General features: G+C 39.0%; 1 protein-coding gene across 1 annotated transcript in view; it reads left to right on the top strand.

The window, feature by feature from the left end:
• Nucleotides 1-21323, top strand: part of LOC102279569 (amine sulfotransferase) — a 37445-nt gene extending 16122 nt beyond the window's left edge. The window contains exons 4-5 of the mRNA XM_005896868.2: nt 4682-4879; nt 21243-21323. Of these exons, the coding sequence (XP_005896930.2) occupies nt 4682-4879; nt 21243-21323 (279 nt within the window). The remainder of the gene's footprint in view (nt 1-4681; nt 4880-21242) is intronic.
• Nucleotides 21324-24373: the final 3050 nt, after the last annotated feature.

The raw sequence follows: 24373 nt of genomic DNA, 5'->3' as shown, positions 1-24373 counted from the left end.
AGGAGAGTTATGTAATGCAATTAATATTTTTAGAATATCATTCCTTTTTATGGATTGAAAATGATGGTAGTGAACACAGGCAAATTAGTTAGATACTAGTGTGATAACCCACTGAACACCAACGATGCTTTGGGTTAGAACGGTCACTCTGAGACTGGAGAAACTGCAGAGTTTTAACACATATGTTTAAGGTCAAAAGGAAAGGGATTATATACAGTAAAAATGAAAACGGGAGAAATAGTAAGATGCTTTCTATATTCTGGCTCATACACCTGTGTTGATAATGATGTCATTCATTTAGTGCTTAGGGAACACTGAAGCAGGGTAAAGCTGAAAAGAGAAGATTATGAGATTGATTTTGACATATGGAGTTTAAGATGATTTAGACGTATCCAAATGAAGATATTTGAAAATTTGGGGAACATACAGGCCTACATTTCAAAGAGGTTTGCTCTAAAATTATCGATGATATTAATTTGGACATCATCACTGTATAGACCATAGTTGAAACCATGATTATACTTAAAATTGAGAGTGAGGAGGAAAAGGACAGAAAAAGAGGAGGAAAAGAGAAACGAAGAAAGAGAGTGTACAGGAGGAAAAAAGGGAACTAGTACTATTACTGAGATAATTTAAAACATAATGTTTGGGTAGAGACAGTGAGCCCATGAAGGACACTGAAAAGGAGCTATCAGAGAGGTAGGGAGAAAAAAGTTGTGTGTGCTGACAAAAGCCAAGAAGGAGTGTCAAGAAACCTTTTTAATACTTTTTAACCTCTCAGGGCTGAGAAGTCAAGTGAAAATGAAAGTTTAAAATATCCATCAAATCTAATTACATGAAAAGTGCAGTAGAGTAAACCAGGTTGGATGGGTTGGGGTGAAATTGATGAATCCCAGATATATAACACTGGCACAGACACATGTATTAATATATTGCAACTGTCTTCTATATTTCTATTTTTATAGCTAATATTGGACTTCAAAAAAATCCTGCCCCCAGTAGAATTATCATCTCCCAACAAAAGCTGCCTGTTTTCCCATGAAACGTACTGTATCTCATGATCTAAGTCAGAAACTAGCCTTCATGCTTGATATCTCCTTCACCCTTGCCTCTTAATTTCGCTAGTTATTAAATGTCTGAATTCTGTCTCTGATTCCTTTGTGGAAGTTGCAAACATACCAATCTATATTGCCTCTTCCATGGTCCAGATCACCATTATCTTTTGCTTAGTTTCTATAACAACTTGTCTAACTGATTTGCCTACTTGGAATTCTTAGCCCATCTCCGTTTATTCTCTATTCTTCAACCCGTGCTATCATCTTAAAATGCAAATGTGTTCCCTTCCTTATTTTTATATTTGAGCTGTTCCATAAGAATGTGATCCCAAAAATATATTCATAAACAACAGATTTTGCTGGAATTGTGACTATAGGAGACACTGAGTAAACTATGCAAAATCCTGGAGAATTTGTCTGTTCCGTCATCAGTATACTATCACCAGGTATCAGTTTTAACTTACCTGCCATCAAGTTGCCCAATGTTGATATATTTTTTTGTTCTAGTTTTTTCATCAGTCTTTCAAGCAGATATTTTTTTCACCATATCTTGGAGAAAAACTCTTAACTTTCTCTTTCCAGGAAAATAGAATTTGGTCAACTCAAGTTTCTGCTTTAAAGCCCTTTCTAAAATGGGATCCATATTTAGCTCAAGCAATTATATACCATCAATACTGATGTAGATTTTGAGGTCTTCTTTGTCTACTACTTTCTTTGACTATTTCTTGGTAATTTGAGGTAATACAATTTATGTCTATTCTTTAATTGGAATTGACAAGCCCATATAGATTATCACAAAGCACTTTGAAGATTTCTCACAGAGCTGAAGGTGATATTCTTAACTATATAGTGTCTATGTTGAAACATTTTCTAGCTACTTGTGTCAACTGTATCAAAGTATGTAGTTTAAATGAAGGCAGAAGTAGCTATGTTGTTTGGAGATTCATAACTAAATGATAAGACTAAAAGTAAAATCAAAGAAGTAGGTATATATTTATAATGGTTAAGGATAATGGTTATTGGGGGCAGTAACTGCTATCCTTATTTATATAATCACTTCTTTTCTGCCCCTACTCCCATAACATTGTCACTCTATTCTTCTGACTCTAATATGTGAGTAAACCTATTCACCAAGGTCTTCATTTGTATTCATGAATTGGGATCCCTTGTAAACCTGCTCTACTAATTTATTCAGATTGTAAAATATATCAGAATTGCCTTTCTTTTGAAGGGTGAATGATATTTCATTGCATCTATAGATTTTGTTCATACATTCATCCATTGACAGACACATGGATGACTTTCACTTTGTGGCAATTGTAAATAATGCTGCTATTACCATGAGTGTACACATATCTGATCCTCATCTTCATTTCTTTTGCATGTATGCCCACAAGTGCACTTGTTGGATATGGACTTAATTCTTTGAGGACTTTGAAAGAGTAGTAAACTTTGAAAGAGGAGGTCTAATGCCTCTATATGAGATATTCTCATTCAAGAATCTATTGGATATCTAATGCCCCCTTGAGAGTCCATTTGAATTTTACAATGAATTTTTCAATGTGTAAAAATATCATTAGGATATTGATAGGGATTGCACTGAATCTGTGAATCACTTTGGGTGGTATTAACATCTTGACAATATTAAATTTTCCAGTTCATCACCATGGGATGTTGTTCTAGTCAACTTTCTAAAATATTTTCCAGAACACAAATATTTTACCACATTGATTAAGTTTATTCCTAAGTATTTCATCAGTTCTGAAACAATTGAAATTGGAATGATTTTGCTATAATTTAGCCTTTTGGAGAAGGAAATGGCAACCCACTCCAGTATTATTGCCTGGAAAATCCCATGGACGGAGGAGCCTGGTAGGCTACAGTCCATGGGGTCCCAAAGAGTTGGGCGACTGAGCGACTTCACTTTCACTTTCACTTTTAGCCTTTGGATTGTTCATTGTGAGTATATAGAAATATAAGAGTTTTGCATGTTGGCTTTGTATCAGGCAACTTTGCTCAAATTGTTTATTAGTTCTAACAAGATTGTGCATGTGTGTAGAATCTTTAGGATTTTTCTATGTCTGAAATCATGTTGCCTGTGAACAATTTTCCTTTCCAATTTAGATGCCTTTTATTAATATTGTTTATTTTTCCTTACTGTTCTGGCTAGGACTTCCAGTACTATGTTGAAAAGTGGGGAGAAGTGTTGAAGCGGACAGAACAAGCATCTTTAACTTGTTCCTGATTTTAGTAGAAAATCTTTGAGTCTTTCACCATTAAGTGTGATGTTAGCAGTAGGTACTTTATATAGAGCTTTTTCATGTTGAGATAGTTTCCTTTAATTCTTCATTTGTTGAGTGTTTTTGAATCATGAAAACGTGTTGGATATTGTCAAACGCTTTTTCTGCATTAAATGATGTGATCATGTGGTCTTTCCCTACATTCTGTTTATGTGATATTACACTAATTAATTTTCATAGTTTGAACCATCTTGCATGCCAGGGGTAAATCCAATTTTATTATGGTTTATAATCTTTTCAATATGTTGTTGAATTTGTTATTAATTTGTAGAGGAATTTTGCACCCTATGTTTCATAAGTGATATCGGTCTTTAGCTTTTTCTTACACCATCTTTCTGGCATTGGTACCAAAATAATTCTTGCTTAACTGAAAGATTTTGGAAATATTTCATACTCTTCAATTTTTTGGAAGAAAATGAAGAGAATTGGTGTTAATACTTCTTTAAATGTTTGGTAGAAGTTACCAGGAAAGCCATCTAGACTTGGGTTTTTCTTTGTATTTAGTTAGTTGCTTTATAATTCCCTTATGAATTATGGACTCCAGGGGGCTTCCCAAATGGTGATAGTGATAAAGAATCTGCCTGGCAATGCAAAAGATGCAAGATATGTGATTTTGATCCCTGCATCAGGAAGATCCCAAGAGTAGCAAATGGCAACCCACTCTGGTATTCTTGTCTGGAAAATCCCGTGAACAGAGGAACCTGGTGGGTAACAATCCACGGGGCTGCAAAAAGTTGGACATGACTGAGAGGCTGAGCACACACACAACAAACACAGAGAGAGTATTATTGACCGGTTAACATACTGAAGAACTTAGCAATTTCTGAAATGTATGCATGTGTGCATGCTGTTACTTCAGTCGTGTCTGACTCTTTGCAACCCTATGGACGATAGCCTACCAGGCTCCTCTGTCTATGGGATTCTCTAGACAAGAATGCCTGAGTGGGTTGCCATGCCCTCCTCCAGGGGATCTTCCTGACCCAGGGATCAAACCCATGTCTCACATGTCTCCTGCACCGGCAGGCAGGTTCTTTACCACTAGTGTGACCTGGGAGACCCTCTGAAATGTATATAATAAGTCTAAAAGCGTGGCTTGAATGAGTGACCGAAGTTGAGCTCTCCTTGTAAAATCAAATGATAGGAAACTCCAACAAAGCTGACAACCACAGCACTCAGTTTAATAGAATGAATGTTACAGATCTTAGCCAAACTTTAGACTTAGAAAAAGCCCAAGGCACTGTCAGTTTTCTAAAATGTGGTAAAGATGTTGGGCTATAACTCAGGTGTTTCTTATAGAATGAACAGTTTCTCATACAATTCTTTCAGGATCTCAGAAGTTCTGTGCTTAAAATCAGCAGTTTTCTTGAGAAAGAACTGAGTGAAGAGGATCTGGATGCTGTTGTGAATCAGGCTGTGTTTCAGAATATGAAGGTTGATCCTCAAGCTAATTATGATAGCATTCTGAAAAATGAAATCGGGCTGAGAACAAAGGGACACTTCCTGCGCAAAGGTGATGTTAAGTGGGTAATAGAAGCAAAAGTGTTGAGACTTGTCTTGAATCCTTGGCTGCTGCTGTGGCTGCTGCTGCTGCTAAGTCGCTTCAGTCGTGTCCGACCCTGTGCGACCCCATAGACGGCAGCCCACCAGGCTCCCCTGTCCCTGGGATTCTACAGGCAAGAGTACTGGAGTGGGGTGCCATTGCCTTCTCCGCCTTGGCTGCTAGATTAAGTTAAATGTGGCCTGCAACACGTCTCTCCAAGAATCGCCGTTTAAGCCAAACAGAGAATCATTGATCCTAAAATGAACCTGAAAATTATCCCAGGAAACAGAACAGAACTTCAGTGTCTGACTAATAAATACTAGGTTCCTTCTTTCTTCACCATGTGACCCTACTTTAAAATTTGTTAAAAAGTCTTACTGAAAGGCAAAAGATATGTGTCCAGGAGAGCTCCAATTCTTGGTTTACCTTATTGCTCTTTAGAACATTCTAGATGGAATGTTAATATGTATTTTGTTTTGAGAGGATTTTTATATCATTTCTTTCCCTTCAAGTTGATATTTCTTCATTGTAAAAACTAGATTGATACCTCATTAACCCAATCTGCTATGAATTCAGTCATCCAACAACATGAATAAATTTTTATTATGCTCCATTAAGTTGCCAGGGGTTGCTAAGAATAAATATATTTTCTCCTGATGCTCCTTAATTTCAATTTTTTCATTTAATCTTTTTAATGTACATTATTCTAAAACATAATTTGCACTTATCTACATCTCTAGACTCATGTTTTATCCTGGTATATTCATAACAGCACTATGACAATAGACACTGATTAAATTTTAATTATATAAAGATCTTATTAAAATTACTGTGGATACCAATATTTTAAAAAGTCGTTGCTTCCTCTTTGTCCCATTTATTATGAGTTTTCACTTCTCACTGCTCAACTAGATAAGATATAAAGCATTTCTCATGCCCAACTTACTTACTGGCAAATGACCATAATATAAACAAAATTCTGATAGCTAAAGATGCCAATTTATTCATCTTTATTGCATAATTGAATTAATGTTGGTTTCAAACTTCCATCAAGTGAAACTTTTGTATTAATGACAGCCTTTGGCACCCTCTGTTCCTTGAATTTATTACTTGAAAATCTATTTGTAATGGTTCCTCTTTCCATGGTATGCTCCAGGCAAGAATACTAGAGTGACTTGCCATGCCCTTCTCCAGGGGATCTTCCCAACCCAGAGATCGAACCCCAGTCTCTTGTGTCTCCTACACTGGCAGGCGGGATACAGTCTATTTACAATATTATATTAGTTTCAGTTGTACAGCATAGTTCAGTTCAGTTCACTTGCTCTGACTCTTTGCGACCCCATGGACTGCAGCATGCCAGACCTCCCTGTCCATCACCAAGCCCCGAAGTTTACTAAGACCCCATGTCCATTGAGTCGGTGATGCCATCCAACCATCTCATCCTCTGCCATCCCCTTCTCCTCCCACCTTCATCTTTCCCAGCATCTGGGTCTTTTCTAATGAGTCGGTTCTTCGCATCAGGTGGCCAAAGTATTGGAGTTTCAGCTTCAACATCAGTCCTTCCAATGAATATTCAGGACTGATTTCCTTTAGCATGGACTGGATAGATCTCTGTGCCATCCAAGGGACTCTCAAGAGTCTTCTCCAACACCACAGTTCAAAAGCATCAATGCTTTGGCTCTCAGCTTTCTTTATAGTCCAACTGGATAGACCTTTGTTGGCAAAGCAATGTCTCTGCTTTTTAATATGCTGTCTAGGCTGTTCATAACTTTTCTTCAAAGGAGCAAGCATCTTTTAATTTTATGGTTGCACTCACAACCTGCAGTGATTTTGGAGCCCAAGAAAATAAAGTCTGTCACTGTTTCCACTGTTTCCCCATCTATTTGCCATGAAGTGATGGGACCAGATGCCATGATCTTAGTTTTCCGAATGTTGAGTTTTAAGCCAATTTTTTCACTCTCCTCTTTCACTTTCATCAAGAGGCTTTCTAGTTCCTCTTCACTTTCTTCCATAAGGGTGGTGTCATCTGCATATCTAAGGTTATTGATATTTCTCCCAGCAATCTTGATTCCAGCTTGTGCTTCCTCCAGCCCAGCATTTTGCATGATGTACTCTGCATATAAGTTAAATAAGCAGAGTGACGATATACAGCCTTGACGTACACCTTTCCCGATTTGGAATCAGTCTGTTGTTCCATGTCCAGTTCTAACTGTTGCTTCCTGACCTGCATACAGATTTCTCAAGAGGCAGGTCAGTTGGTCTGGTATTCCCATCTCTTTAAGATTTTCCAGTTTGTTGTGATCCACACAGTCAAAGGCTATGGCATAGTCAATAAAATAGAAGTAGGTGTTTTTCTGGAACTCTTGCTTTTTCGATGATCCAGCAGGTGTTGGCAATTTGATCTCTGGTTCCTCTTCCTTTTCTAAATTCAGCTTGAACATTTGGAAGTTCATGGTTCATGTACTGTTGAAGCCTAGCTTGGAGAATTTTGAGCATTACTTTACTAGTGTGTGAGATGAGTGCAATTGTGTGGTCCTTTGAGCATTCTTTGGCATTGCCTTTCTTTGGGATTGGTATGAAAACTGACCTTTTCCAGTCCTGTGGCTACTGCTGAGTTTTCCAATTTGCTGGCATATTGAGTGCAGCATTTTCACAGTATCATCTTTTAGGCTTTGAAATAACTCAACTGGAATCCCATCACCTCCACTAGCTTTGTTCGTAGTGATGTTTCCTAAGGCCCACTTGATGTCACATTCCAGAATGTCTGGCTGTAGGTGAGTGATTACACCATCATGATTATCTGGGTTATGAGTATATTTTTTGTATAATTCTGTGCATTCTTGTCACCTCTTCTTAATATCTTCCACTTCTGTTAGGTCTATACCATTTCTGTCCTTTATTGTGCCTGTCTTTACATGAAATATTCCCTTGATATCTCTAATTTTCTTGGAGAGATCTTTAGTCTTTCCCATTCTATTGTTTTCCTCTATTTCTCTGTATTGATCACTGAGGGAGAAGGCTTTCTTATAGCTCCTTGCTATTCTTTGAAACTCTGCATTCAAATGGGCATATCTGTCCTTTTCTCCTTTGCCTTTCACGTCTCTTCTTTTCACAGCTATTTGTAAGGCCTCCTCAGACAACCATTTTGCCTTTTTGCGTTTCTTTTCTTGGAGATGGTCTTGATCACTGCCTCCTGTACAATGTCACGAATCTCCATCCATAGTTCTTCAGGCAATCTGCCTATCAGATCTAATCCCCTGAATCTATTTGTCCCTTCTACTGTATAATCATAAGAGATTTGATTTAAGTCATACCTGAATGGTCTAGTGGTTTTCCCTACTTTGTTCAATTTTAGTCTGAATTTGGCAATAAGGAGCTCATGATCTGATCCACAGTCAGCTCCTGGTCTTGTTTTTGCTGACTGTATAGAGCTTCTCCATCTTTGGCTGCAAAGAATGTAATCAATCTGATTTTGGTGTTGACCATCTGGTAATGTCCATGTGTAGAGTCTTCTCTTGTGTTGTTGGAAGAGGGTGTTTGCTATGACCAGTGTATTCTCTTGGCAAAACTTTATTAGCCTTTGCTCTACTTCGTCCTGTACTCCAAGGCCAAATTTTCCTGTTACTCCAGGTGTTTCTTGACTTCCTACTTTTGCATTCCAGTCCCCTATAATGCAAAGGACGTTTGTTTTTTTTTTACGGGAGGGGTGTTAGTTCTAGAAGGTCTTGTAGGTCTTCATAGAAGTGTTCAACTTCAGCTTCTTCAGAATTACTGGTCAAGGCATAGTCTTGGATTACCATGATATTGAATGGTTTGCCTTGGCAATAAACAGAGATCATTCTGCCGTATTTGAGATTGCATCCAAGTACTACATTTCAGACTCCTTTTTTGACTATAATGGCTACTCCATCATACATGTACAGCATAGCGATTCACTATTTTTGCATATTATACTCCATTATGAATTATTGCAAGGTAATTGCTATAATTCCCTGTGCTATACAATGTATCCTTGTTGTTTATATACTTTATACTGGAATCCTGGAGCAAAGGGTTCTCCAGCCTTTCTAAGTGTCCCAGTGGTTTCCCAATCAGCCAAAGTCTGAGATGCCCAGATCATGGCTCAATCTGTCCACTCCCCAGTGTCTTCTCACATGATCTCCCTTTTCCTCTGAGTCTCTCCCAAGGGTCAGAGGTCCTGGCATGATCGCCCTTCTTCCCTTCATACGTGTGCTACCTTGTAACTTTCTGATAGTCCTGGTTTTCCAGGAGTCTGACTGCCTGTTTCTAGATAGAGGTCTTTCAGTGAGAAAGAATCAGTTAGAAGCAAAGTTTCAATGAGAATTCTTCCACACGAAGGTGTATTTTTGATATATTCTTGGGGAGAGTTGAGGTTCAACTCCTTTTGCTCACCATCTTGATCTCTCTTCTACTTAAAAATCTTTGGGCCTCTCTCTCTCTCTTTTTTTTTCAATTTTAAAGTTGAAGAAAATACTTACTATGAAGGGTATCATTAAGAACTATATTATGTAATATAATAGATGTGGTTTACCAAGTATGGTGTGTGGAACTTTGTAAGATATACTCAAATATTCTAATCTCTTTGCATATTTAGCTTTATTTTTCCTTCTTAACAAAGTTCTATATTAATGGTAGTGGATAGTGAAGGTTTAAGATAAGGAAGTGGATTATAACTCTATTTTCTGTGTTATCATGTCCTAAGTGTGTTTTTAGCTCAGCCACGTATAAGAGAAAGTGAGGCATCAAATTCCATGGAAAACAAATAGATATTTGTCTGCTTGAGAAGATAATAAAGTGGATTGAAGGAAGCTTTTGCCCCAACAGTGCTACCTCCTAACCCAGGGCTGTCTGTGTTTGTCCCACCAGGTACCATTGGAGACTGGAAACATTACTTGACTGTGCAGCAAAATGAGCGATTTGACAGAGTATTCCAAAGGAAGATGAAAGATTTCCCCTTGAAGTTCATCTGGGAAATAGATGAGGAGTTGGATCAGTGAAAAATATAAAAATATTGTAAAAATCTAACAACTTGAAAGCGTATTTTAATATACACATTAATTTGTGTTTCTCATACAAATGTTAATTATAAAACTTTCTTAATGAACAAAATCAGTAAACTGTGCTTAGATTCATTTCCATGCCGTTAATGAAACTTTGACATTTCACCAATTATAATGATTTGGATAATCTGCACTGTTAGCCTTTATGATAAAGTGAAAGAAAGAAAGCATGCAACATGAATATTTTGAGAGTGTTTTCCATAGCAGGCATACATTATTTATCTATAATTTTCTAATTGAAATTTCATATTTTGGCTTAAAACCAATGTGACTATTGAGTAAATAGAGAAATCACATGCATCTGAGAAGCAGATTCATCTGCTTAATGATTTATCAGTTCACAAAATTTATACTAAGGAGTTAAGTTTCAAAGGTAGATTGATCACCTAATGGTCTAATTATTTAATTATTTGGATGGAAAGAAATATTTGTATCTATATCATTCACTAAAGTAATTCTATGTGTATTTAACAGTTGAATACTTAGAATAAAATTACTTTGAACAACAAGAAAAATATAGATAAATATGTCTTTTAATTCCTAAATGGAGAAAACCTTGTGAGCATAAAAGTGTTGTAAGAAAATGAATAAAATTTATAAATTCACAATCAAACACCTCAAGGCATCACGCTCCATCAGTTCAGTTCAGTTCAGTTCATTCGCTCAGTTGTGTCTGACTTTTGCGACCCCGTGAATCGCAGCACGCCAGGCCTCCCTGTCCATCACCAACTCCCGGAGTTCACTCAAACTCATGTCCATCGAGTCAGTGATGCCATCCAGCCATCTCATCCTCTGTCATCCCCTTCTCCCTCTGCCACCAATCCCTCCTAGCATCAGAGTCTTTTCCAATGATCAACTCTTCACATGAGGTGGTGAAAGTATTGGAGTTTCAGCTTCAACATCAGTCCTTCCAAAGAACACCCAGGACTGATTTCTTTTAGAATGGACTGGTTGGATCTCCTTGCAGTCCAAGGGACTCTCAAGAGTCTTCTCCAACACCACAGTTCAAAAGCATCAAGTCTTCAGCGCTCAGCTTTCTTCACAGTCCAACTCTTACATCCATACATGACCACTGGAAAAACAATAGCCTTGACTAGATGGACCTTTGCTGGCAAAGTAATGTCCCTGCTTTTCAATATGCTATCTAGGTTGGTCATAACTTTCCTTCCAAGGAATAACCGTCTTTTAATTTCATGGCTGCAATTACCATCTGCAGTGATTTTGGAGCCCCCAAAAATAAAGTCTGACACTGTTTCCACTGTTTCCCCATCTACTTGTCATGAAGTGAAGGGACCAGATGCCATGATCTTAGTTTTCTGAATGTTGAGTTTTAAGCCAACTTTTTCACTCTCCTCTTTCACTTTCGTCAAGAGGCTTTTGAGTTCCTTTTCACTTTCTGCCATAAGGGTGGTGTCATCTGCATATCTGAGGTTATCGGATAAGCTGGCAATCTTGATTCCAGCTTGTGCTTCTTCCAGCCCAACGTTTCTCATGATGTACTCTGCATATAAGTTAAATAAGCAGGGTGACAATATACAGCCTTGACGTACTCCTTTTCCTATTTGGGCCTAGTCTGTTGTTCCATGTCCAGTTCTAACTGTTGCTTCCTGACCTGCATATAGGTTTCTCAAGAGGCAGGTCAGGTGGTGTGGTATTCCCATCTCTTTCAGAAGTTTCCACAGTTGATTGTGATCCACACAGTCAAAGGCTTTGGCATAGTCAATAAAGCAGAAATACATGTTTTTCCAGAACTCTCTTGCTTTTTCCATGATCCAGCGGATATTGGCAATTTGATCTCTGGTTCCTCTGCCTTTTCTAAAACCAGCTTGAACATCTGGAAGTTCATGGTTCACGTATTGCTGAAGCCTGCCTTGGAGAATTTTGAGCATTACTTTACTAGCGTGTGAGATGAGTGCAATTGTGCAGTAGTTTGAGCGTTCTTTGGCATTGCCTTTCTTTGGGATTGGAATGAAAACTGACCTTTTCCAGTCCTGTGGCCACTACTGAGTTTTCCAAATTTGCTGGCATATTGAGTGCAGCTCTTTCACAGCATCATCTTCCAGGATTTGAAATAGCTCAACTGAATTCCATCACCTCCACTAGCTTTGTTCATAGTGATGCTTTCTAAGGCCCACTTGACTTCATATTCCAGGATGTCTGGCTCTAAGTGAGTGATCACACCATCGTGATTATCTTGGTCATGGAGATCTTTTTTGTACAGTTCTCCTGTGTATCCTTGCCACCTCTTCTTAATATCTTCTGCTTCTGTTAGATCCATACCATTTCTGTCCTTTATCGAGCCCATCTTTGTATGAAATATTCCCTTGGTATCTCTAATTTTCTTGAAGAGATCTCTAGTCTTTCCCATTCTGTTGTTTTCCTCTATTTCTTTGCATTGATCACTGAGGAAGGCTTTCTTATCTCTCCTTGCTATTCTTTGGAACTCTGCATTCAGATGCTGATATCTTTCCTTTTCTCTTTTGTTTTTCACTTCTCTTCTTTTCACAGCTATTTGTAAGGCCTCCCCAGACAGCCATTTTGCTTTTTGCATTTCTTTTCCATGGGGATGGTCTTGATCCCTGTCTCCTGTACAATGTCATGAACCTCTGTCCATAGTTCATCAGGCACTCTATCTATCAGATCTAGGCCCTTAAATCTATTTCTCATTTCCACTGTATAATGTAAAGGATTTGATTCAGTTCATACCTGGTCTAGTGGTTTTCCCTACTTTCTTCTATTTTAGTCTGAATTTGGCAATAAGGAGTTCATAATCTGAGCCACAGTCAGCTCCTGCTCTTTTTTTTGCTGACTGTATAGAGCTTCTCCATCTTTGGCTGCAAAGAATATAATCAATCTGATTTTGGTGTTGACCATCTGGTAATGTCCATGTGTAGAGTCTTCTCTTGTGTTGTTGGAAGAGGGTGTTTGCTATGACCAGTGTGTTCTCTTGGGAAAACTCTATTAGTCTTTGCCCTGCTTCATTCTGTACTCCAAGGCCAAATTTTCCTGTTACTCCAGGTGTTTCTTGACTTCCTACTTTTGCATTCCAGTCCCCTATCATGAAAAGGACATCTTTTTGGGGTGTTAGTTCTTAAAGGTCTTGTAGGTCTTCATAGAACCGTTCAACTTCAGCTTCTTCACTGTTCCTGGTTGGAGCTTGGATTACTATGATATTGAATGGTTTGCCTTCAACGAACAGGGATCATTCTGTCATTTTTGAGATTGCATCCAAGTACTGCATTTCAGACTCTTTTGTTGACCATGATGGCTACTCCATTTCTTCTAAGGGATTCCTGCCCACAGTAGTAGATATAATGGTCATCTGAGTTAAATTCACCCATTCCAGTCCATTTTAGTTCGCTGATTCCCAGAATGTCGACGTTCACTCTTGCCATCTCCTGTTTGACCCCTTCCAATTTGCCTTGATTCATGGACCTGACATTCCAGGTTCCTATTCAATATTGCTGTTTACAGCATCAGACCTTGCTTCTATCACCAGTCACATCCACAACAGGGTATTGTTTTTGCTTTGGCTCCATCCCTTCATTCTTTCTGGAGTTATTTCTCCACTGATCTCCAGTAGTATATTGGGCACCTACTGACCCAGGGAGTTCCTCTTTCAGTATCCTATCATTTTGCCTTTTCATATTGTTCATGGGGTTCTCAAGGCAAGAATACTGAAGTGGTTTGCCATTCCCTTTTCCAGTGGACCACATTCTTTCAGACCTCCCCACCATGACCCGCCCATCTTGGGTGGCCCCACAGGGCATGGCTTAGTTTCATTGAGTTAGACAAGACTGTGGTCCGTGTGATCAGATTGACTAGTTTTCTGTGATGATGGTTTCAGTGTGTCTCCCCTCTTGCAACACCTACTGTCTTACTCGGATTTCTCTTACATTGGACGTGGGGTATCTCTTCATGGCTGCTCCAGCAAAGTGCAGCTGCTGCTCCTTACCTTGGATGAGGGATATCTCCTCTCACCCTTCCTGCGTCGTTGCAGCCTGGCGCTCTTGGCCACCGCTCCTGTCCTCCGTCGTGGGGTAGTTCCTCTCGGCTGCCACCCCTGATGTGGATGAGAGGTAGCTCCCCTTGGCCACGCTTCTGCACGGTCCGTCACCCTCCATAACAGTCAATAAATAAAAACAACTCCATACTCAAGTACAGTAAAATAAGTAAGTAAATTGTAGTATTTCATATAAGTAAACTCTATACATCAGTAGGAGAAGGCAATGGCACCCCACTCCAGTACTCTTGCCTGGAAAATCCCATGGATGGAGGAGCCTGGTAGGCTAGAGTCCATGGGGTCTCGAAGAGTCAGACACGACTGAGCATCTTCACTTTCACTTTTCACTTTCATGCATTGGAGAAGGAAATGGCAACCCACTCCAGTGTTCTTGCCTGGAGAATCCCAGGGACGGGGGAGCCTGGTGGGCTGCCGTCAGTGGGGTCGCACAGAGTCGGACACGACTGAAGCAACTTGGCAGCAGCATACATCAGTAAGGATGCAAGAATTACCATTACATGGTAAACATATGTTAACCCCAGAAACATGGTATGCACTGGAAGAAAATCCATATGTTCGTTTCAGAATTCATTATACAAGACAGGAAAATTGATAAATTTAAACTATGGATTTAGAAGGGGTGTAGTTAGCTTTGCAGAGGGAGAAATATAGTAATTGGTCAGGAAAATGAGATCATTTCTGGGTGTTCAGTCAATTCAGTCACTCAGCCATGTCCAACTCTCTGTGACCTCCATGGACTGCAGCACGCCAGCTTTCCTGTCCATCACCAACTCCCAGAGCATGCTCAAACTCAAGTCCATCGAGTCAGTGATGCTTTCCAACCGTCTCATCTTCTGTCATCCCCTTCTCCTCCTGCCTTCAATCTTTCCCAGCATCAGGGCCTTTTGCAGTGAGTCAGTTCTTCGAATCCGGAGAAGGCGATGGCACCCCACTCCAGTACTCTTGCCTGGAAAATCCCATGGACGGAGGAGCCTGGTAGGCTGTAGTTAATGGGGTCGCTAAGAGTCGGGCACGACTGAGTGACTTTACTTTCACTTTTCACTTCCCTGCATTGGAGAAAGAAATGGCAACCCACTCTAGTGTTCTTGCCTGGAGAATCCCAGGGACGGGGGAGCCTGGTGGGCTGCCGTCTATGGGATCGCACAGAGTCGGACACCACTGAAGTGACTTAGCAGTTCTTCGCATCAGGTGCTCAAAGTATTGCATGTTGGTATTGGATCCTGGGTGTTGGTAATACTCTATTTTTTGATCTTAGTACTGGTTCCTTAGATGTGGTCCCTTTTTCAATATCATGAAGCTGTACTTGTATGATTTGTGAAATATTGTGCATCTTGTCAAATGTTAATGAAGTTTATGAAATAACTAATAAACATGAAATCATTCTGTTAGAGCAGATCTCTCCCCCCAAACTCTTGAAGTTTATAGAAATGACAAAATATTGATTCAAAAAAAGCAAAAGTTTAAAAACTAAGTAATGCTCAATGTTAAGAGAGACTAAGGTAAAATAAATGTTCTCTTAAATAAATTGTGGAAATGGAAATCAGTTCAAATATGCTTCATAACCATTTGAAACAAATTTTAAAAATCCTAAAAAATAGTCACATTCTATAATCTCGTAATTTTACTTTAAAACTTTCTGATTACTTCAGTGAACTCAATTTTCTGCAATTAAAATTTTACCTTTACTACATTTCTTTTTTCAGACAAGAAACATTTCCATTTCCATGAAATTGGTGTATTTTTACTGCACAGATATATACATATTCATCCCTTTGTGAAGAACAGGAATCTAGAGTTTTCTCTCATTTTTGAAACTCTTTCTCCTTGCATCTTGTTTAAGCACTTTGTTACATGTAAGAATAATCTACTTCTAACCAGATTATGCAAAACAGGGTGCATGTGTTCATGCTAAGTCACTTCAGTTATGGCGACCCTGTGGGCTGCAGCTCACCAGGCTCCTCTGTCCATGTGATTCTCCAAGCAAGAATACTGGAGTGGGTTGCCATGCCCTCCTTCAGGGGATCTTCCCAACCCAGGGAATGAACCCGTGTCTCTTATATCTCCTGCATTGGCAGGTGGCTTCTTTACCACTAGCACCATCTGGGAAGCAAAACAGGGTGGTTCATCAAGATGATTAATCCCCATTCTTATGCCCAAGACCCAGGCACATACTAAGAAAGTAAAGAGCATAATTTCTGTCTCTATAACTTGACTTTTCTGGACATTGAAGTTCATTCATGTTGTACCATTGTATTAACATTTTTTTCCAGTTTTATTCCTGAATAGTATGCTGTTTTATGGATATACAATATACATATTTTACAAAATTTACCAACTATATACATAACATACATTAATTTTGTACAATGTTAATTATAGTTCAGTTTTAGCTAAGAGCATTGTGGGAAAGAAAAGAAAGAAAAGAGGTGGGATATGGTAGGGTGCAGATTTGCTTTCCTAGAGCATAGAAAAGTCCCATCAAATTCTGTGAAGCATGAAGAAGTGATAATAGAACCTACATAAATAGTTATGAATTTTGTAGAATGTAAAAGAGGCAATCTATGGCATCAAAATACAAAAGGTGAGGAGTAAAAGGGTAAATCCATTAAAGGTAAATAAAGATAAGTTTTTATCAGCAGAAAAAAAGAATATTTTAAGCTATTTGATGTTTTATGTAAGCTTCTAGACTAAAGATATGAAACATAAAAGAAAGGGGGACCTAGCATGTTACTATGGAAAAACCACTAATTCACAAAGAAAGAAAGAGGAAAAATGGAGTTATAAAATATCTAGAAGTCAAAAAAGAAGGTGGGAGTAGTAATTCCTTCCATGTCAATAATCACTCTAAATCTAAAGGAAAAAGCAATAAAGATCAAAGTGGAACAAAATGAATCATAAACAAGAAAAACAAACAAACGAAAAAAGGGTCAATTAAAGACCTGGTTCTTTAAGATAAATAAAATTGACCAGCTGTTAACTAGATTGAGATAAAAAGAGAGAAGACTGAAATAAATACAATTAGAAATGGAAAAGGAGACATTGCAGGGGATACTACAGAAACACGTAGAATCATAGACATCATTACGAACAATGACATGCCATTGAATACATAACCCAGCAGAAACGTATATAGTTCTAGAAATACAATCTACCAAGACCAAATGAGAAAGAAGTAAATAATCTGAATAGAAAAACACTGAGATTAAATATGTAATCAAAAGCTTCCCAATAAAGAAAACACCAGGATATGAGGTTTTTACTACTGAAGTCTATCAGATATCTAAAAACTAACACAAATTCTCCTAAAATCTTCCAAAGTATCAAGGACAAGGGAATATTTGCAAACTTATAGTAAGAGGCCAGAAATACCCTGGCCAAAAACACATAAAAATACCACAAGCAATGAAAACCATTTATCAGTATCCCTGATGAATATAGATGCAAAAGTTCTCTACAAAATATTAGCAAGCTGAATTTAAGAACATATTAAAAAAAATTACACACTGTGGCCAGGTGAGCTTCATCCCTGGCATCAAAGATGGTTCACCAAAAGGAAACCAATAATTATAATATATCAAATCAATTATATGAAGGGTAATAAAAATAATATAATCTCAATAGATACAGGAAAAGAGTTTTTAAAAATAAATAATTTTGTAAAGAAATAAAGCATTACTAGATTGGGTATAGAAGGAAAATATTTCAACTTAATAAAAACCACATACAACAAACTCACAGCTAACATCATCCTCAGGAAGAAAAGTTTAAAACCTTTCCTCTAGAAACAGGAACAAGACAAGGATGCCTACTCTCCTGGCTCCCATTCAACATAATATTGTAAGTCCTACCAGAACAGTTAGGCAAGGCAAAGCAATACAAGTAATCCAAATCAGAAAGGAATGAGTAAACTTGTTGCAATTGACAGATGTTACAATTTTGTAAATAAGATCAGATCAGATCAGTCACTCAGTCACGTCCGACTCTTTGCGACCCCATGAGGCGCAGCACGCCAGGCCTCCCTGTCTATCACCAACTCCCATAGTTCACTCAGACTTAGTCCATCGAGTCAGTGATGCCATCCAGCCATCTCATCCTCTGTCGTCCCCTTCTCCTCTTGCCCCCAATCCCTCCCAGCATCAGAGTCTTTTCCAATGAGTCAACTCTTTGCATGAGGTGGCCAAAGTACTGGAGTTTCAGCTTTAGCATCATTCCTTCCAAAGAAATCCCAGGGCTGATCTCCTTAGAATGGACTGGTTGGATCTCCTTGCAGTCCAAGGGACTCTCAAGAGTCTTCTCCAACACCACAGTTCAAAAGCATCAATTCTTCGGTGCTCAGCCTTCTTCACAGTCCAACTCTCACATCCATACATGACCACAGGAAAAACCATAGCCTTGACTAGACGGACCTTTGTTGGCAAAGTAATGTCTCTGCTTTTCAATATGATATCTAGGTTGGTCATAACTTCCCTTCCAAGGAGTAAGTGTCTTTTAATTTCATGGCTGCAGTCACCATCTGCAGTGATTTTGGAGCCCAGAAAAATAAAGTCTGACACTGTTTCCACTGTTTCCCCATCTATTTCCCATGAAGTGATGGGATTGGATGCCATGATCTGTGTTTTCTGAATGTTGAGCTTTAAGCCAACTTTTTCACTCTCCTCTTTCACTTTCGTCAAGAGGCTTTTGAGTTCCTCTTCACTTTCTGCCATAAGGGTGGTGTCATCTGCATATCTGAGGTTATTGATATTTCTCCCGGCAATCTTGATTCCAGCTTGTGCTTCTTCCAGCCCAGCATTTTTCATGATGTACTCTGCATATAAGTTAAATAAACAGGGTGACAATATACATCCTTGACGTACTCCTTTTCCTATTTGGAATCAGTCTGTTGTTCCATGTCCAGTTCTAACTGTTGCTTCCTGACCTGCATATAGGTTTCTCAAGAGGCAGATCAGGTGGTCTGGTATTCCCATCTCTTTCAGAATTTTCCACAGTTTATTGTGATCCACACAGTCAAAGGCTTTGGCATAGTCAATAAAGCAGAAATAGATGTTTTTCTGGAACTCTCTTGCTTTTTTGATGATCCAGCAGATGTTGGCAATTTGATCTCTGGTTCCTCTTCCTTTTCTAAAACCAACTTGAACATCAGGAAGTTCACGGTTCACATATTGCTGAAGCCTGCCTTGGAGAATTTGGAGCATTACTTTACTAGCGTGTGAGATGACTGTAATTGTGCGGTAGTTTGAGCGTTCTTTGGCATTGCCTTTCTTTCGGATTGGAATGAAAACTGACCTTTTCCAGTCCTGTGGCCACTGCTGAGTTTTCCAAATTTGCTGGCATATTGAGTGCAGCACTTTCACAGCATCATCTTTCAGGATTTGAAATAGCTCCACTGGAATTCCATCACCTCCTCTAGCTTTGTTCGTAGTGATGCTTTCTAAGGCCCATTTGACTTCACATTCCAGGAAGTCTGGCTCTAGGTCAGTGATCACACCCTCGTGATTATCTGGGTCGTGAAGATCTTTTTTGTACAGTTTTTCTGTGTATTCTTGCCATCTCTTCTTAATATCTTCTGCTTCTGTTAGGTCCATACCATTTCTGTCCTTTATCGAGCTCGTCTTTGCATGAAATGTTCCTTTGGTATCTCTGATTTTCTTGAAGAGATCTCTAGTCTTTCCCATTCTGTTGTTTTCCTCTATTTCTTTGCATTGATCGCTGAAGAAGGCTTTCTTATCTCTCCTTGCTATTCTTTGGAACTCTGCATTCAGATGTTTATATCTTTCCTTTTCTCCTTTGCTTTTCGCTTCTCTTCTTTTCACAGCTATTTGTAAGGCCTCCCCAGACAGCCATTTTGCTTTTTGCATTTCTTTTCCATGGGGATGGTCTTGATCCCTGTCTCCTGTACAATGTCATGAACCTCATTCCATAGTTCATCAGGTACTCTATCTATCAGATCTAGGCCCTTAAATCTATTTCTCACTTCCACTGTATAATCATAAGGCATTTGATTTAGGTCATACCTGAATGGTCTGGTGGTTTTCCCTACTTTCTTCAATTTTAGTCTGAATTTGGCAATAAGGAGTTCATGATCTGAGCCACAGTCAGCTCCTGGTCTTGTTTTTGCTGACTGTACAGAGCTTCTCCATCTTTGGCTGCAAAGAATATAATCAATCTGATTTTGGTGTTGACCATCTGGTGATGTCCATGTATAGAGTCTTCTCTTGTGTTGTTGGAAGAGGGTGTTTGCTATGACCAGTGCATTTTCTTGGCAAAACTCTATTAGTCTTTGCCCTGCTTCATTCCGTTTTCCAAGGCCACATTTGCCTGTTACTCCAGGTGTTTCTTGACTTCCTACTTTTGCATTCATAGTAAATCCTAAATGTCAGCCAAAACCCTGTTGGAGTTAATCAATAATCTCAGTGAATTTGCAGGATACAAAATCAATACAGTCAGTTGTATTCCTTCACATTAGTGACAAAACACCTAAAAATAGAAGACAACTACCTCATTTACAATAACAACAGAAATAATAGAATACTTGGGAATAAATTTAATGAAGGAAATGAAAGATATGTACAATGGAAGCTACATGAATTTGCTGAAATCAAAAAAGACACAAACAAATGGAAAGATGCCTCATGTTTCTGGATGGAGAGAAACAGCATCATTGAAGTGTCCACAGTACCCAAAGTTATCTACAGATCCAATACACTTCCCATCAAAATACCAAAGGCATTTTGCACAGATACAAAAAGAATAATCCTAAAATTTGTGTTTCAATAGTTTGCAATGACATACCTTGCTGTAAGTCCATTCATGCTTTTATTTGTTGTTGGTTGAGCTGCATGTGTGCTTAGTCACTCAGTCATGTCTGAATCTCTGCGACCCTGTGGACTGCAGCCCGACAGGCTCCTCTGTCCCTGGGGATTCTCCAGCAAGAAAGTTGGAACGGGTTGCTATGCCCTCCTCCAGTGGCTCTTCCCAACTGCAGGATTGAACTCAGGTCTCCTGCATTGCAGGCGGACTCTTTACTGACTGAGCTACCAGGGAAGTCCATTGAGCCACATAAATGCATAAATTGTTTTTCATCAAGTTTGGGAATGTTTTGGCCACAGCTTCTTCAATTATCTTTTTCTACCCTTTTCTCTCCTCTCCTTCTTGTACATATGTTGATATAATCAAAGTTTTTCGTGGGTCTCTGAGAAGAATTTTTAATTTTCTTCATTATATTGTTTTTCTATTCTACAGATTGATGGTTTCTATGAATTTATCTTCCTGTTACCTGATTCTTTCTTTTGTAAAATGCCACTTGCTGTTGAACTCTCCTAGTGACTCATCATAAAGAATATATTTTCAACTGTTGCTTTGTTTGCTATGTCCAACACGTGGGTACATTCAGAAATTTTTGAAAATAAACTGCTTTTTTTTTTTTTTTTTCTGCATGTGTGGCACACTTCCCTGCTTCTTGGCATATTTAATTGACCATTTTATTAGAAACTGAACATTCAGGTAATACAGTTTCTCTAAATTCTGATCTCTTCCTGAAGGAGGTTTGTTTCTGCCTTTTTGCTTTGTTTTGTTTGTAATCATTTGTTTTAATGATTAACTGGGCTTCCCGGGTGGCACTAGTGGTAAAGAACCCACCTGCCAATGCAGAAGACATAAGAGAGATGCAGGTTCAATCTCTGGGTCGGGAAGATCCCCTGGAAGAGGGCATCGAAACCCACTCCAGTACTCTTGCCTGGAGAATCCCATGGACAGAGGAGCCTGGCAGGCTAAGGTCCATGGGTTCGCAAGAGATGGACACGACTGAGGTGACTTAGCACGCAGCACGGAATAGATTCTACAGCCACTTTCCTCAGCAGTGTGCTGATTTTGATGTCTCCACTCATTTCTTTTTTAAATTCTTGTTTATTTACATCTGAGCCAGCACAGCTTAGTGCTCAGTCAAAACTTGGTCAGAGCTTGTGCTTAAACATCTAAAGTTGGTAAGATTTTCATCTTACAACACAGGCGAAAGTTAAAATTTTCACTTTTATAAATTTCCATTTACTTTCTTCAATAACTTATTTTGGGAGAATTTCATAATTATTCTTTTCTAATTATTAATGTATTTTCTCCCTAGAAATAGATTATGTTTTAAAATTTAGAAATCCCAGTGGAAAAAGGCAGTCTGAATAATTACAGTACCAGATTTCTGTCACATCAAACCCTATTTTCTTAGCTGTCAATATTTCTCCAATAAAAGAAACTGAGGTTTTCACTTGAATCAAATTTTTATAAGGAAAGATAATAATAAGAAAAATGAACCCATGAACTCCTCAGCTACTAAGAGCAGTTATAAGTAAGGAATCTAATGTGACTTTCCCTGGTGTAGTGACTACAAGATAGGGATGAGGGAAATTGTGCTATGAATAGCTTGAGTTTTGTTCCAAATTCGATAATGTGCCCAGTGTAAAATCAACACGTGCAAAGTAGTCATGATTTTCCTTAGTTTATGGGAATAAATATCTGTGTGTCAAGAAACACTAGCAATAGAAGAGAGCCATCAGTTAATGTCAATAACCCAAATGAATACACAGGGAATTTGAATAGACTTTAGACTATCTATCCTTATGTCCATTCCATTTAGAAGACAAATTTACTTGCTAAATTGTAGAACCCATTAAAAAGATGATACGAAACAGTACCTGAAAGCTCAATCCCAGACCTATTTTTCCCTCTGTGATATAGTATTATAAAGGGCCTTCCCCGGTGACTCAGCAGTAAAGAATCCACCTGCAATGCAGGAGTTGAGGGGACACCGATTTGATCCCTGGGTCAGGAAGATGCCCGGAAGGCGGGTGTGACAACACACTCCAGTTATTCTTGCCTGGAGAACCCCATGGACAGAGGAGCATGGCAGGCTGCAGTCCATATGGTCACAAAGAGTTGGACAGGACTGAAGAAGCTTCGGAGAAGGTGATCGCTCCCCACTCCAGTACTCTTGCCTGGAAAATCCCATGGACGGAGGAGCCTGGTAAGCTGCAGTCCATGGGGTCGCTAAGAGTCGGAGACGACTGAGCGATTTCCCTTTCACTTTTCACTTTCATGCATTGGAGAAGGAAATGGCAACCCACTCCCGTGTTCTTGCCTGGAGAATCCCAGGGACAGGGGAGCCTGGTGGGCTGCCGTCTCTGGGGTCGCGCAGAGTCGGACACGACTGAAGCGACTTAGCAGCAGCAGCAGAAGCTTAGCACGCGCACACACACACGTCTGACTATTTCACTAAGCATAATATTCTCTAGGTCCATCCACATTGCTGCAAATGGCAATATTTCATTATTTTCATGGTTAAGTAATATTCCACTGTATGTGTCTTAATCCAATCATTTGTGAATGGGCACTTAAGTTGAAAACACCCTCTTCCAAAAACAAAGGAAGACTCTACACATGGACATCACCAGATGGTCAATACTGAAATCAGATTGACTATATTCTTTGCAGTCAATGATGGAGAAGCTCTATACAGGCAGCAAAAACAAGACCAGGAGCTGACTGTGGCTCAGATCATGAACTCCTTATTGCCAAATTCAGAATTAAATTGAAGAAAGTAAGGAAAAACACTAGACCATTCAGTTATGACCTAAATCAAATCCTTTATGATTATAGAGTGGAAGTGAGAAATTGATTCAAGGGATTAGACTGATAGACAACATGCCTGAAAATTATGGACAAAAGTTCAAAATGTTGTACAAGAGGCAGTGATCAAACCATCCCCAAGGAAAAGAAATGCAAAAAGGCAAAATGGTTGTTTGAGGAGGCCTTAAAAATAGCTGTGATTAGAAGAGAAGTAAAAGGCAAAAGAGAAAAGGACAGATATACCCATTTGAATAGACTTTGAATTTGGAATATTCAAATAGGGAATTTGAATAGACTTTAGAATATCTAGCCTTATATCCATTCCATTTAGAGGACAAATTTACTTGCTAAATTGTAGAACCCATTAAAAAGATGATACAAAACAGTACCTGAAAGCTCAATCCCAGACCTATTTTTCCCTCTGTGATATAGTATTATAAGGGCCTTCCTGGTGGCTCAGCAGGAAAGACTCCACCTTCAGTGCGGGAGTTGCAGGAGACACAGGTTCGGTCCCTGGGTCAGGAAGATGCCTGGAAGGAGGGCATGGCAACACACTCCAGTATTCTTGCCTGGAGAATCCCATGGACAGAGGAGCACAGCAGGATATGGTCCATGGCATCATAAAGAGTCAGATAGGACTGAAGCAATTTAGCACACATAGTTCTCTAAAGACCTTATCAACGTTTTCCCAATTCAGTGACAAAGAGCACACAAATGATGATTGACTGTTAGTTAGGTATTAAACTGTGACAAAAATA

This window comes from Bos mutus, chromosome 9 (genome assembly GCF_027580195.1).
Source record: "Bos mutus isolate GX-2022 chromosome 9, NWIPB_WYAK_1.1, whole genome shotgun sequence".
In the NCBI taxonomy this organism is placed as follows: Eukaryota; Metazoa; Chordata; class Mammalia; order Artiodactyla; family Bovidae; genus Bos; species Bos mutus.
The sequence above is the reverse complement of the archived record's forward strand: the minus strand, read 5'-3'. Positions and strand labels throughout refer to the sequence as shown.